This window comes from Tasmannia lanceolata, unplaced genomic scaffold, assembly GCF_043159265.1.
Source record: "Tasmannia lanceolata isolate RefF3 unplaced genomic scaffold, GAP_Taslan_0.1 ptg000008l, whole genome shotgun sequence".
NCBI lineage: Eukaryota > Viridiplantae > Streptophyta > Magnoliopsida > Canellales > Winteraceae > Tasmannia > Tasmannia lanceolata.
Genome location: NW_027518685.1, coordinates 11,713,692 through 11,729,519, shown reverse-complemented (window position 1 = coordinate 11,729,519; position 15,828 = coordinate 11,713,692). Strand labels below are relative to the sequence as shown.

The 15,828-nt window shown below is 37.5% G+C and overlaps 1 protein-coding gene across 4 annotated transcripts; it reads left to right on the top strand.

Annotated features, from left to right (window-relative positions):
- Positions 1-322: 322 nt before the first annotated feature.
- On the top strand, positions 323-13,972 carry LOC143884363 (zinc finger protein CONSTANS-LIKE 9-like). 4 transcript variants are annotated; one of them, XM_077387882.1, is made up of 7 exons: positions 323-512; positions 729-1,719; positions 3,742-4,140; positions 7,339-7,563; positions 11,489-11,796; positions 12,539-12,630; positions 13,538-13,675. In XM_077387882.1, exons 2-6 carry the CDS (start codon positions 1,198-1,200, stop codon positions 12,585-12,587), a joined length of 1,503 nt encoding a protein of 500 aa, XP_077243997.1. In that variant the 5' UTR covers positions 323-512; positions 729-1,197; the 3' UTR covers positions 12,588-12,630; positions 13,538-13,675. The 4 variants fall into 4 exon arrangements, with proteins under 4 accessions (XP_077243997.1, XP_077243996.1, XP_077243995.1 ...); XM_077387881.1 differs by lacking the exon at positions 12,539-12,630 and having other exon boundaries at positions 324-512; positions 3,820-4,140; positions 13,538-13,972; XM_077387880.1 differs by lacking the exon at positions 12,539-12,630 and having other exon boundaries at positions 324-512; positions 3,769-4,140; positions 13,538-13,972.
- The last annotated feature ends 1,856 nt before the right edge of the window (positions 13,973-15,828 follow it).

Below are 15,828 nucleotides of genomic sequence, written 5' to 3'. Positions count from 1 at the left end.
TTTGGGAGGACTCCCAGATTGATTCTTCACGAGGAGTTGGTCCGACCAAGACATAGCCGTTATTTCTACCCGTAATTGGAATACGTGGCGCACTTCGATTGGCTAGAAAGCCTAATCTTTTGGATCACATGTGCTGTTTAATCGTGTCTAGATAACACCGGTGGGCCCAACGCGTGGCCACGTGTTTCATAAAGGCCGGAAAGTTCTCGCCGGAATAGCCCACGTGATGGACACGTCGGACAGAAAAGTCCGAGAGCGAGAGCGAGAGCGCGAGCACTGAGGAGGCCCGTGCTTTTTGAGGTTAAAATGGAAAAAAGAGAAAAAGCTCAAACAACTAAACAAACAAGAAACAGCTGAGTCTCTCTCTCTCTCTCTCTCTCTGTGTTTTGGCTAGGGTTTACACGGGAAAAGAAGAAATCTCTGTGTTGCTCCTCCCATCCTTCTTAATCGATCTCTATCATTTAAATCCTAACCGTTGGATTCACGATCTACATCTCTCTTCTCGTATTCAGGTCTGGTTTTTCCTCTGTTTGTTAAAACCAGATGCTTTTTTCTTCAAAATCTCCACTCTGCCTCTTCTTTTTCTCTTTCCCTTTAGCCTCAGATTTCTCCAATTTTGGTTTCTGATCGTTTGTTTGGAGGAGTTATTATTTTATTTTTTTATTTTGCTTTTACACGGCTCTGGATTTGTGGATTTATGTTTAAATTCATTTTCTTTGTCTTGTTAGGTTAAGTTTGATGGTATCGAGCATTACTGATGATTTTGGAAGATAGGAATCAGAAGAACTGTGTGTTTTAAGCATAGATTGATTTTTGGGGGTGATTTTGGGATGGTTGTTAATTTGAAGGTGGGGAGATATATTTATATAACGATCTGTGGATTTTTGTTTGTGAATTTGAGGTGAGAATTGGGTGTTTGGATGGATCCATTGAACTGAAATTTAGCTTTAATGGTGGGTTTTGAAGAACTATGGAGAAGAATTGAAGAGTTTTTTTCTAAAGATAAACTGGGTTTTTACTCTCTTTTCGAAAATTTCTGTTATGGGAACGGGGTGTTCTTTGAACAATCTGTGGTTTGGTTTATGAACATAGTGTTTCCATCTTTTTGTTGATAGCTCAAACTTGAACTTGGGCTTTGACAGAGGATTTGAAGAACTTGAATTTTTGTTTAAACAATAGAAAAGGTTAAAAAAAAAAATGGTGAGGAATTGTGAGTTTTGCGGAAAATCAAGGGCATCCATTTACTGTAAGGCGGATTTGGCGAATCTTTGCCTTTCATGTGATGCAAAGGTTCATTCAGCGAATGCTCTGTCTGAACGACACTTTCGAGCCCTTCTTTGTGAGGGTTGTGGAAACCAACCAGCTCTTGTTCGGTGCTTGGATCATCGGTTGTTTTTGTGTCGCAGTTGCGACCAGAACTTGCACGAGCCCTTGGTCCAACATAAAAAACGGGTGATAAGTAGTTACATGGGGTGCCCTTCTGCCAGAGATTTTGCGGTGTTATGGGGTTATGACTTGAAGAGATCGGGTCCTAATGGTTCTCAACACTGGGTTGTCTCCAATTCATTTGGTTATGTGGTTTCGGGTGTGGAAAATGTGGAGATTTCCAGGGAGTTTCGTCCTTGGATGGAGGAGTCTACTTCAACATCTGAATTGAACTCAATGGCTACGGTCTTTGGTGTGGATTGTGGAGCTGGTTTGAGCAGTCTGCAAAGCAAGGTAGATTGCAATTGTTTCAGTAATCATTGTTGCTTTTTTTTTCCTGTTTAGATTTGTTTGGTCATTCGTCTCACCTATGTGTTTCATGCAGTGAAATTTTTAGTTTATGTTTTTGATATGCTTGAATTGGAATAAAAATTTCTAGGACTTTTCATTCTCTCTCTGCTTTAAATATATAATTCCAAAATTTTGTTTTAAAAGAGGAGCAAATACAAAGGGCGTGAACTCTACCCCTGAGTCTGAATGTCATAAAAGGAATGGGTGTTCATAAGTGGGTGTTCTTTCCCGTTTCCCTTTCTTGGAGATGTTACCTATGGGCACATTATCTCCTTTAGATTCATATATTTGAAAGTGTTTTTGTCTGCACATTCATTGCTCTCCTGGCATACTATGCTGCAGGCTAGACTGTTTGAAATTTTCCTGTATCATGAAATAAAAAAAATGCAAACATACTGACACCACTGGAAAAATCTATGCAGTTTCAATTTGAAATTCTGATTTCCACTAAATTATGTCTGCAACATCTAGTGACCATACACGTAATGAATAATGGCACAATTATGGTCAAAGAAACATTTTGTGACTAACTGACCATACACAAAGACTAGGCTAAAAGGATGGACCCGTCATATTTAGGAAACCTGTCCTATCACAAAAATTTCTCCTGTAGAAATTATACCAGAAACCTTTGAAATGCCTACCACTAAATATGTCATTGCGAACTTGTTAGTCTGGAACTTTTTATTACTTTAATAATCTCCTTATAACATAGCACATGTAATCATAACGTGTGTGATAAATATTGATAAATATCCCACCAGCAATAAACCCATGCTGTGAGAGCCAGCTAATGTTTTTGAAAACTTCAATTTGGTATGCAGTCACCACCAATATATTGTTTAAATAATTACATGTGCACTGCACTCTGCTTTTCACTGCTCATTCTGAACCATGTCATTTCAGGATTCTGCCTTAACTAACAAAATTTGGTACTTATCTCTTGTGGTGAATCCCTTGAGATTTTATGAAGAGATTCCATCTGTTGTTTTACAATTTGTATGCAGTAAATTAGTTCGTTATGGATCCTATTTAGTCCTATCGATTACGTGCTAGGATTTTGATTCCCTTCTAAAAGAGAAATAAAATAAAAATAATTCTAAACAATTCCATCTGTGTATGATCGACCTTAGGTAGACAAATTGAGCGCGGGACCCGAGAGGGTGGGTATCAGTGTAGCACTATTCCTTGCCTAGACTCTTTATGTTCTTTATCAACTTTCAACATTTCTAGCTGCTGTGTAATCGGAATATATTCATTGTGAATGAAATATGTTATGCTATATGCTCTTCTGCAAGTCCGTAATCTAAAATCCCCTGAGTAGCTTTTTCTTCGTCAAATTGGCCGAGGCTTCTTCCTCTTTTTTTTAATCCAATCGTCGATTTTATGCGTCATACCTGTCCTCTGTTTTCTCTTAGCCCTTGTTTGGAAAAGAATTGCCTATGTCACTGCTGTACATTGACCCAGTTAAATTCATGCAAAAAATTGCAGGTTTTGTGGGTAAAAAATCCTAGAATGTTCTAGTAGTTTAGGAAATGGGTGTGGGGAAGTGGAGAAATTCTACTATTCTTTAAAAAAATACACACAATTCCTAGAATTTGCTTTTAGTGTCTCACTGTTTTCTATGGACGAGGCTACAATTGCCAGGTCGGAACAGATATAAATTTCAATATATGTTTTCTCATGTATAAAAAAATTTACACCTTTTGGAGTTTAGACAGCCTTTGATTAGTTATGCTAGGGTGCATGTGAATGTTCACCCAAATTGCAATTTGGCTCTACATCAAAATGCACCCATAGTGTCAGAACTGGAACATATCTCTTTAAGTTACTGTCAACTGCCAGGTTGACTGGTAGGCTGATTAGAAGAATTAGACTTTGGAATGATGTCCCAATGAATCAATCTTTGCTTGACAATCTTCCTTCTGTTCTTTAACCCACCTTTTGTCTTATCTACGATTTTAGCAATCTTGGGGTTCACACATCTTGCAGATATTTCACGAAAATCAACAGCAACGAGTGAACCATTCTATCTTGCAGCAGATTCTTGAGCTGGAAAGGCTTCAGCTTACTGAGAGAACCAATCACTCTTCTTTGATACATGGCCAGGCGCAATCAGAAGTTTACTCAACTGAAGCCAATAATACTTTGAGGCAGCTTGGCCAAGATTCTGACCAACACTGCCGACAACCTCAAGGTCTTAGTAATGATCTTCCACAAGTGGATAGTATGCATCAAGAGCTACAGTCACCTTTTTCATTGCCTCTATCTCAACCTGAGCGCCTAAAGTCTTCTTCAAATGATGGAGTACCCTTGCAAGGAGATTCCTTTTGGCATTGCAAGAGTCCAGCACAGAATAGCCAGGTGGGGTCATTATCATTTCAAGTTAATGTTTACCTTATCCATAGAATGTTTCATATGGTATCATTTAGTTTTCTGATAAAAAATTTACAATATTGAGTGCCACCATGAGGAAATTTTGAAAATTTCACTTACAACTGGAAAATGCATTGGAAGATTACCTGAAGATCTACTTTCCTCATGTGAGGAAATTTTGAAACATTCACTTACAACTGGAAAATGCTTTGGAAAATTACCTGAAGATCTACTTTTCTGGAACCCATGTGTTTAGATATTACTATATTAGGTCAAAAATAATGTTTGTAATTGAAAATTATTGTAAATAATTTTTCATAAATGCTGATTGTGCAATGAAATTTTGATATCCATTGGTACTATTATGTGCCTTAATAGTTAATGTACTTCAATTATTGCTGCCTTGCTGGTCTTCCTTAAAGAATGGCTGTATTTGGTGTTTGCTGTAAACTCAGCGCAGGTAACATAATATATCTTCAGTTTTCTGTTCAATATATTAAACCTCCATTGCCACCAAATGTTTCGAGCCTTTAAAGTTTTCAAGCTCAGTTTGAAATAACCAGTCAGGGGTGCCTTATTTATGTGCTTTTTGCTGATTCTGAATCCCTTGGATCCATGTAACATTGAAATGTGCATTGATTTACAGTTAGACAAGAACTTGAGATGTTGATAGTTGACCACTTGGAGCCTGAAACTTTGATTACTCTGTACAAATATGTTATAATATTAAAAAACTATACATTATTAAAAAACTATACATTATTAAAAAACTATACATCTATTGAAAATTTTGGTCATTAGAGTTACAAAAACATTCACCAGAATAGGATACTCAAAATTGTAAAATAGACTCAGTGAACTCAATGATTGGATTTCCTCAAGGTTCATAAATTTTGAACCCATCTTTTACTTAGCAACAGGGAAGTATGAAACACTTCCAAGTGAAAATTTGCATCTACATTTTTTTCATATGTTCCCAGTTGATATTATAGGAAATAAGGGTTATTTCTTGTATGGAAATTAGATTGTATTTGGGCATTTGGGTGGTATTTATGCCTTTTCTATATTATGTAGTGTTTTATCATTAATATACAGGAATAGTCCAGAGATGAAACTATTCCACACTCTCTCTCTCTCTCTCTCTCTCTCTCTCTCTCTCTCTCTCTCTCTCTCTCTCTCTCTCTCTCTCTCTCTACAATTCTAACCTCCAAAATCTACAACTTGGTATTATAGAAAGGGATTTTCACATCTTTGTCCAAAAACAAAAAGAAAAAAATCAATGCCCTTGTCAACGGTCGTACAACCATAGGGTAAGCTTGAAACCTATATGGCTTGGATGAATTTAGACTTTCGAGAAGTTTTTGGGAGTTATTTGATATTTTCTAATTTTTCTAGAAGAAAATCTAGATTTTTTTTTTGTTGATGGGAGTTTTCTCTTAGTTTGGGACATGTTTTCTCTCAGCTGTGAGGCCAACCATGCTGTACGGCTCAGAATGTTGGGCCACCAAGAAGCAGAATGTGCATAAGATGAGTGTAGCGGAGATGCGAATGCTTAGATGGATGTGCGGCCACACAAGGTTTGATAGAATTAAAAATGAAGACATTTGTAAAAAGGTGGGGGTGGCACCAATTGAGGAGAAGATGAGAGAGCACCGCTTAAGATGGTTTGGACGCATCCAATGTAGGCCTTTGGATGCTCTAGTGAGAAGAGACGACTCGTGCCAAGTTGATGGAGTAAAAAGAGGTAGGGGCAGACTGAAAACAACTTGGGTAGAAACAGTGAGGAAAGACTTGATAGCTAGGAACTTAACAGAGAACATGACCTTGAATAAGATAGAATGGAAGAAAATGATTCACGCAGACGAAAGCAACTAGAGCCAGGTAGATTCCTTTCACCTTCTTCATGAAATTTTTCTAAAGGATTCATTTAGCCGACCCCAACTAGTTTGGGACAAAGGCTTTGTTGAGTTGAGTTGAGTTGAATTGGGACATGTTTTGAAGAGAGATTACTTCATGTAAACACAATGGTGTATTATTATTATTATTTTATCAAAGCTCATGTGAGGGAGATTGGCCGATTTTGTGTTGCATTACTTGGTTCTTCTCCATTGTTGGGACTGTTTCTTCTGGAATCTGTGTTTTCCACAGTACTGATACTTAGGAATTGAGAATCTCCCCCTTCGGGTGGTTTGATGTATCTCACAACAAAAAATGGCCTCTTCGGATGGATCTGAAGTGAACTCCTTGGCTGTCGGGACTCTGATTTCTTATTTTGGCCCTCCGACAGATCCCTCTGGGAACAACCCTAATATTCGAATCGCCACTATAAAACTAGATGGCACTAACTATATGGAATGTGCCCAGTCTGCATGGATGTACATCGGTAGATGTGGCAAGTTTGGCTATGTTAATGGTCGGGTGCTAAAACCCAAGTCGGAAGATCCAAAATATGATAAGTGAGAGCAGGATAATTTCATGGTAATGTCGTACATGCTTTCTTCAATGCAGCCACATGTCAGTCGTGCCCCTCGAAAGTGATAAGTTTGATAGAATTATTCTGAGTTCTAAGAAAACATGTATGCGAGATCAAGAACTAATATTAGGACCCCAAATATTAGAATTCACAATTTGAAAAGCATTAGTTGTTACTACTTCAAGATGAAAACAGAAGCCTGCAATGTTTTCCACTGATAAATCTTACAAATAGGCTTAGTTAATTTTGTCTTTTATAAAATAGTGAAATCAGAAGATTGAATTAACTGACAAATGGAGTACTAGTTAAGATAAAATATGCCTATGCTAGGCTTACCAAGACTCTGATGAAACAGAAAACTAAATATGGACTATATCTCGACAATTTGAAAAACTTATTAACTAGTTACTAATTATTTCTGAGATTGACATTTTCCTCCAAGCTTACGTATCAGTTTATAATTTGTAATAATTCCTGATTATCTTCCATGTATCTTTCTCAAAAAATAACAAGCTCATCTTTCAATTTATAATTTCTAATAATACCATATTTTCTTACATGTTAAGTTCAACAAAAATGGCATTGTGGAATGACTAGTTATGCTGTTTTTTTTTTTTTTTTTAAAATGACTAGTTATCTGTTACTCATTCATTTCCTCATTCTGTGATACCACTTCAACTATCTGAACTTTTTATTCGTACATGTGTCTACAGCTGTGGTACCAAAATCTACTAGACCTTGGAACTTGCGAGGACACTGATTGTTATGATGATTTTAACATACCTGATGTGGATCTAACATTCCGGGACTATGAAGAACTTTTTGGTGATCAAGATCAAACTAGATCCATGTTTGACGACATAGATGTGGCTTGCTCCTCCATGGACAGGGCTGCATCCCTTTGCAAATCAGATAGTGGCTATCCCAGATCCATTGAGGTTAAATTATTACCTCTTGATTGAGCACTTATCTCTCGGTTACGCTCATTGCTTCCATTTTTCCACTATCATTCCTACTATTTAACATTAGTAAAATAAATATAGATCTTCTTTTGTGTACTTTCATAGTAGAATACTAGAATGAATTGAGGATAGTTGTATTTACTAATTTTCCTTCACTGAAACCATTATTTACTTATTACCAATCATACATTTTCATTGTTATCTATTACCATTTATCCAGTCATTCATTAGTGTTATATTTGCTAAAGTTTGAACTAAAATTATTCTCAAATTTCTCACAATGCTTTGTGTTGTTTGATTCTTGTTGAAAACACGCATAACATTTTTTTTTTCATTATTTAGTTTTAAAGAAGTGAAGAAGTAGAGAGAGCTAACTATGTTTAGGCTCAATATGACATGAATTTTTCTCTCTCAAGGTAATAATAGAGAACATAAGCTCTTTATTATATAGTATACATAGTGTATAGATTTCTTGTTTAGTAGGATAAGCTTCCAAAAATGACAGAGATAATTGCAATCAGTTTACCTTATATACAATCAATCAACGTGTATAAGAGGAGGAAAAATTATATTTCTATCTTTAGAAAGATATGATGAGGATCGACTACGATCTTTAGAGGTTGCCATCTTTAGAGAGATGATGATGGATCAAATCTTTAGAAGTTGCCATCTTTAGATAAATATGATGATGATTGATCAAATTTTTATCAACTCTCTTGACTCCTTCCTTTCAGTTGCTCCATCAAATATATAAAGTGAGTGGGAAAAAGCCAACCCAAAAAAAGATACCCCACTCAAATAAAGTCATGTCATCAACACTCCCCCTTAAGTTGGAGCATAGATTTCAACATCTATGTTCGGCTTAGAACACATACTACTAAACTTCCACCACTAGTCTTTATAAACATGTCCACTCTCATGTATGTATGAGTCAGCACATAAAATCCTACACGTTTTCTACTATAGCAATGATCTCTTGACTCATGGTCATGTCCCCTGACTAGATACCAACTCTCCCTGACACAACCACTTCCTCTGCCAAAACTTCACTAATTGTGCAGCAGTTCACACCAAAAGGCATGAGAAGGCATAATAAGCAACACAAATGGATATACAACAACAGTTTATCCACACCCCACAACAATCCACAAAGAATTCGCATCAGCCTACACGAAGGTTGTACTACAACCCACATAAAGGGTGCACAACAGCCCACACGAAGGCTCCAAAACAGCCCACACACAACCTACACAACTGCCCACACAAAGGCTGAAAAACAGCCCACACAGGTTATGCGGTAGTCTGAAGCTCCATCGTCTATGTAGGCTCCGAATCAGGCTACCCATAGGCTACACGACAGCTTACACAAAGGTTTTGAAATATCCCACACAAAGGCTTCACAAAAACCACACTAAGGCATAATAGTCTTCACAGTGAGGCATAGTAGCACACAGAAATGATTCAGTCTCTATACATCAAGACTGTACCATAGTTCACAAGGAAGGCTTCACAATAATCCAAGATAGCTCACACAACTTCATAGTCCACATAGGACAGCACAACCAACCCAATTTTCAGTAGATCAGCCACAAATAGTGAATAGGGCAGCACACTAGCTACTCCACACGAAGCCACAAACTAGGGCAGAAAGATAACATCACCTCAAGAGAGGCAGCCATTGCTCACGGTAGCACAATAGTCTACACAAATGCACAGTAGCCTTACAATCCACAAGAATAGTAGCTGTCCAAACGAAAGAAAGCAGTCAAGAAAGAAGTGCTTAGAATCCACACTCTGCCATCAAGAAAGAGCACAACCCTTCTCACAATTCCCTCCAAGCTTGGTGATCTATTGGATTGTCTTGGGTGTTTCCCTCCAAGCTTGGTGACCTATTGGACACAATAGTCTACACAAATGCACAGTAGCATTACAATCCACAAGAATAGTAGCTGTCCAAACGAAAGAAAGCAGTCCAGAAAGAAGTGCTTAGAATCCACACTCTGCCATCAAGAAAGAGCACAACCCTTCTCACAATTCCCTCCAAGCTTGTTGATCTATTGGATTGGCTTGGGTGTTTCTCTCCAAGCTTGGTGATCTATTGGAATTGGATTGATGGTCCTTGGTCCCATGGCGTAAGAAAGGGAGGATCCTCTGAAACGTGGTTCTGCTAGCCACACTGTGGGTCTTATGGAAGGAGAGGAACCTAAGAATCTTCAGAGGCAGTGTAAAAAGTGGCCATTATATTTTCTTGATAGTTATAGCTCTAATCATTTCATTGGTTAGGATCCTCCCAAGCTTCAGGTTTGTAGCTGCTTACGATCTATCAAATGGTAGGAAGGAGATCTGCAATAGTGCAGAGTAGGGGATAACGATCTCTCAGGAATGGGTTCCTCCAGATACAGGTCACCTGAAGCTCAACTTTGACGGGTCTAGTATGGGTAATATGGGGCCAGCTGGAGTCGGGGGTGTTCTTAGAGATGATAATGGTGCGACATCATGGGCATTTTCGGGACCCATTGGGATCAATTACTCCAATGAGGCAGAGGTTAGAGCAGTTCTACAAGTCATTAGATTGTTGAAGAGGAACCTTACGGACTTCGTGGTGGTAGAGGGCGACTCCCTTAACGTCATTTGGTGGCTTGAGGGGTCTCAAGCCTCCTATTGGAGATTTGCCTCTCCTGGATGAAATTCAGGACTAGGTTACAGGTTCTTCTATTCCTTTTAATCATGTAAGGAGATCGGTAAATAGTGTCGCCGATAGGCTTTCCAGGGCTGGGGTCTCTAAGGAGGGCCTAGAATTGTTTGATTATCTCCCCCCTTGATTACGATTTGGCACTTGGATTTTTCGACTCCTTTTTTTCCAGAACCTTATATCTTGTTTGTTTTACCTTTTACTATTTGTATTGACCTCGGTCGCAGGCTCCCCTGCTTTGCTCCTTTAATAAAATTGTTTGCCGTTGAGAAACAAAAAGGAATTAAGATATTGATAATTGAATGAATTGGATGTTTGCGTTTGATAAATTATTAAAACTTGTAGGTCCTTTCCTGGTTTTGAATCAAAACAATTGAGTTCCTACATCAAAAATGTGATTCTAGAGTGGATAGAGATATCTAGGCTGCATCATCCTTTTCCTTTTGGTCTGCAGTGCAAGAGGTGTTAAGCATTTCTATATCAACACGGCAGTACAAAAGCAGTTATTTATTCTGAAAACCTCCTTTGTTTTATTTTTTATTCTAGGCTTCAGTATTATGCTGAATATTCTAAAAGCACTACAGTTGGGTTCACATTCTCAGTTTAGGCACATGCTAGGTTACAAGTATTTGTACAGCTGTACAGGTGAATAGCTCCAAGATATTCTTAATTTTTATTTTTGCGCATGTTCATTTCGTGGGTAGTACCAGTATCTCATGGTAAACCCTACAAATATTGTGAAGATTTCATCATCTTTGTGGAAATTATTGCAAAAATGTCATGTGTATGGTATTATTATGGATCCACAAGCTGTCAATCTTGTCATACAATTTCAGCTGTGAGACGTGGATTATTTGATTATTCTGCTCACTTACCTTCAACGCTGAAGCCATACCAGTATCTCTTAGTAATCCCTACAAATATTGTGAAGATTTCAATGTATTTGAGAAATTTCTTGCAAAAGTGTCCATGTGTATGGTACTACCAACCCACAAGCTTTGAAGCTTTTCGTTCAGTTTAAGCAGTCAGACCTGTATTATTTTAGGTTTCTGCTCACATTCCTGTAACCATTCACCTTCAATATTGAAACCATACTTGTGGGATATCCATTGTACTTTCAATGTTCTGTTCTTCAGTTCTTCCGTTATTAGGGAAATTTCAATTTGCATTATCTAATATTTTTCTGATTTTCCATCTTTTACATTTCAGGATATCTCAGTGGATCCATCTGGTCACATCACTCATGATGAAAGAGACCACAGGCCTACTGATCGGGTTCATTACTTTTCCAGAAACTTGGATTCTTCTCGTCAAATTCAACCTGCTTATTCGAGTTTATCATTCTCTCTCTCAAGATTCAGTTCTGAAACCAATGCTTCTGACTGTCTTGATAGTGGACTCTCATCCGACATTATCAAATGTGATCCACCATGGAATCCAGCAGATCTGGAAAACTCTCATTCTGAAGCCAGAGGAAATGCTATGATGAGGTACAAGGAAAAGAAGAAGGTCCGCATGTAAGTACCACACTTCCCTCTTAACCTATGCTTTTGCCAGAATCGTAGAACCCTCTCTGAATTGAAAGCCAACAACTACCACTAAATGTCTTACATAGTACTGTTTATGAATGATGATAATATTAAAAGGACGCAACAAGACCGAGGAGTTCTTGTTGTTTCTCTGTTCTGCCCCTTTGAGGAGTGTTGTATTGCTGTTTCTCTATTCTGTTACTGGAGTTTATTTGAATTACTGAATTCTATTTGTCACCAAGATTTTATGAGGCAAAACTATTCCTTATTTGCCAACCCAGGAAGTACTTGGGATGATTGAAATTGCAAAACTTTCACTGTTGCAACATGATTTTAAGTTCCTTCACCAAGGACTTGGTTTTGTTTCGAGTTTTATGGTTTAAATCAAAGTCTTAACTTCATTTACTCTCGGTTTCTCACAACAGAAGAAACCTTGTCTAATAAAGGATACTCCCAAGTTTACAAAAATGAATATTTCCTTATCTTGGATAGTTAGAAGTAGGACAGAAGATCAATGCGGAAAAAAGCATAGTGAAATAATGACCTCATGAGTAGAAATCTTCGTCATGATAACAGTTTCTTAATGTGTTTGACTGAATTTATGCATATCTTCATAAATTATATACGTTTTATTTTCTTGCGGAATTGAAATGGGCTTTTACTAGATTTTAGTATCTTTCTGGTCATTTCCTTAGAAACCTCACTTATATAAGGTTTTCAATACTCCTAGTATTAAGATGTCAGGCCAATGCCAAAGGATATCACAAGCCCAAAAGTGAGGCTGCATTATACCACAACAGTCTTGCTACTACAACATAACAGGTAACCATTTGTAAGGACTGATGTAGTGAGATTAATGCTCACTTGCTTTGTTTATTTGTCTTCTATTTCAGTTGCAACTTTCATGGTTTTGACTTTTGAGTATCTCCTTCTCATGGTATGTCCGTTTCCATGAAAGAAACCTGGATCACTTCCAGCAAAAAATAGAAGGAACCAAGACTAAGGATGCCAGGATGGTGGTCTTCCCACATGCACCTTCTAAATTATCTCTTTCTATGTAGTAGCTATCAGTAGACATGCGTGAGGCATGAGAGAAGTTCTGAAATGACTTTCTAAATTTTAGTGACAGGCCTTCTTAAGGAATCTGTGGATATTAGTGACAGGCCTTCTTAGTATGTATCCTGCAAGACTGATTTTTTTTTTTTTTTTTTTTTTTTGAGAATGGTAACTGATATATTTGCATTAAAAATAGCCAAAACATTTGCAAGGAGAAAAAGCGTCCTTCCATACAAATGTAAGCTACTGATCCCACCCTGCTAGCCTTAGTTCGTAATTACATGGCATTTCTACATGCCCGCCCAAACAGCTTCAATGTTAGATAAGAATGGTTTCCATCACAGTCTTTTCTGCTCCGGCCTTTCCAAACCTGTCCACTTGGTTATTAGCTGATCGCTTCATATTCACGAACTCGGGATGAATGACCAAGCAAAAATCAATTCTGAATGCAAGACAGATTTCACTACAAAAAATAATATCTTTGGTATACACATATATAATGATCATTGCAGTGGAGAACATGTACTCTAGTCATTTCACAGTGATCTGAACTATCATTCGAATTTTTGAAATGTCAGTTATTTCAGTAGTTTCAATATGAGATGTACGCATGTATGTGTCTCTCTCATTCAGAACTCATCTAATGATGATTTGCATCTCCCTCTATTTTTAGGTATGATAAAAGAATCCGCTATGCTTCTCGTAAAGCCAGAGCTGATGTACGGAAGCGTGTGAAAGGCCGTTTTGTCAAGGCAGAGGGAGGGTACGAATCCGACGCCATAGAAGTAGCCAGAAGCAATTGAATAATTTCATCCCTTCTTTGATTTCCTCCTCAAGTTTGTATCGTACATAATCTATATTTAATTATCATCCCTTCCTCTTTCGTGTCGTATATAATCTACTCAACATTGATCAGCCGCAGTTTAATTGGTTTAGTTGATCTGCGCTCTATTTTATAACTGCAAGTCATCTTAATTATTTTTATTTTTGCCTTTACATACATATAATCGATGATATTCTTCTAATGTAAACTGTTGCAGAGTGAAAGGCTGCTTCTTAATAAAACATAGTGTATTCGAGTGTTTTAAGGGAAGCTAGAATTGCTTGAGCTCTAATTGTACGTACATCTTCAAGAACGCACTTCTATACTGGATCTCTAAACAATGATTCAAGGTTAGGAAATTAAACTTGTGCAATGTCCTTTTTAAAGGAGTTAACCTTGGAACGACCAATGGCTTTTTACCACAGAGTCCGGATTGCATTAGTAATGTCGAGGATTGTTTTTCAATTTTGAGGATTGATTGTAAGTCCAAAACTGATTATTGGTCTCAAAATTAAGCATAAATTCAAGTATAGTAGTCAGTTTTTGGACTCAAAATCCAAAACAAACAGGGCCTTAATTTTGAATCCTATAATCAGTTTTGGTCTCAATGCATACTCAAAATCCAAAACTCAGTTGGGCCATGCTAGTCTAATCCAAGAGCCAAACGGGTGCCTAATTTGAACAGGTTTTGTGATCATCGAGAGGATATATCCATGAAATTAAAAATCTTAATCTTGATCTTGTAGAGCATCATAAGGCAACACACATTGTCTTTATCCCATCCTGAACAGATGATGCATGGAGAAAACATGATTAGAAAGATCAAGGGTACAAGTTTTCTTGGAGGAACTTTAAATGAGGGTGGATGGATGAGTTAGGACCATCCGATCAAGGTGTTCTTAACAGCATTTGGCAGGACTTATTTTTGCGGTTCAGATCAACAGATCTAATCATCTACACGAGGCAGAAATGGACCCCATTGATCTCTTTAAGAAAGGAAAATAGTAATCCCCATTTCCTTTAGCATTTCCCATATGATCAATGCCATTGTCAATTTCTTCTTGGAAATTGACAATAAATCAGCCCACAAAGTTCCAAAAGAAAATCTCTGAGGCCCCACACCTTGTTAGGGTGTGTCATTATTGTGTCTTCAGTTGATTCAGTGAGCCATTTCAAGTATGGGCTACACTAATGTCCCTGTGGAAGGATTAATTATCTGAAATGCTTAATTATAAAGCTGGGGCTCTAGTCATGTCCCATGGAATACTTACCATTGCCATTCACAATCAATGATTAGATGACTAAGATCGTCTTTGATTATGCGTCCAATAAGTGTCGTCTAGGGTCAAGGGAGGAGCGTAAAGATGACCCTTATAAAAAAAAATTATAAGAATAGTATTTTAAGGGGAGTGATAAATCGACTCCCCATGTGTCTATCTCTCTGTAACCCAGAGGAGAGAGAAAGACACATGGGGAGTCGATTTATCAATTTGGGGAGTCGATTTATCACAGCCCTATTTTAATTAAGAATAAAGAGTTCATGGTAAACACCCAATTAGTGATTATATGTAAAATGATTGATAGTTGTTAGTTTAGTTTTGATACACCAAACACTTGAGATTTCATGGAATTGATGGGAGAGCTGTATGAGTTAGTTATAGTTTTGACAAGGAAGCAACTTTCTCCTTTTCTCTAGACATGATAGCCCTCCAAAGTAGAGAGAGAGCATGAATACAAGCCTTAAAAAACCATCTCTTAAATCTCATCATAGCAAGAGAGGAACCACCACACCACCATCCAACCTTCCAAGCAAAGCAAACAAAACCATTTCCTCTTTCTTTCTTTCTTTCTTTCTAACCGAAGACTCACGTGTGCCCTCACCTTTTCAATTTACAAAACTGAATTTCAGACAAATAGAAAACAAAGAAGAGAGAATGGCAAAATAATAAAATAAAATAAAATTTCCACTGTAACTTTTTAGATTTTCCAAATTGACATTCTAAAGGATGAGGCTATCACCAATTCACCCCATTATTGGAATGACCAAACTAACCTCGACAATGACAACTATTACTATAATTTGATTTTGTTTTTTTGGAATGTGGGTCAGGTTTAGACCAACCCTAACCCCACTCAAGGTA

What these genes read in the sequence shown, in the direction of transcription:
- LOC143884363 (XM_077387879.1), top strand. Translation starts at nt 1,198, where the DNA reads ATGGTGAGGAATTGTGAGTTTTGCGGAAAATCAAGGGCATCCATTTAC. An exon ending in TGAGCAGTCTGCAAAGCAAG is followed by an intron (nt 1,720 to 3,741) that starts GTAGATTGCAAT and finishes CTACGATTTTAG; the next exon opens with CAATCTTGGGGTTCACACAT. An exon ending in GCTATCCCAGATCCATTGAG is followed by an intron (nt 7,564 to 11,488) that starts GTTAAATTATTA and finishes TTTACATTTCAG; the next exon opens with GATATCTCAGTGGATCCATC.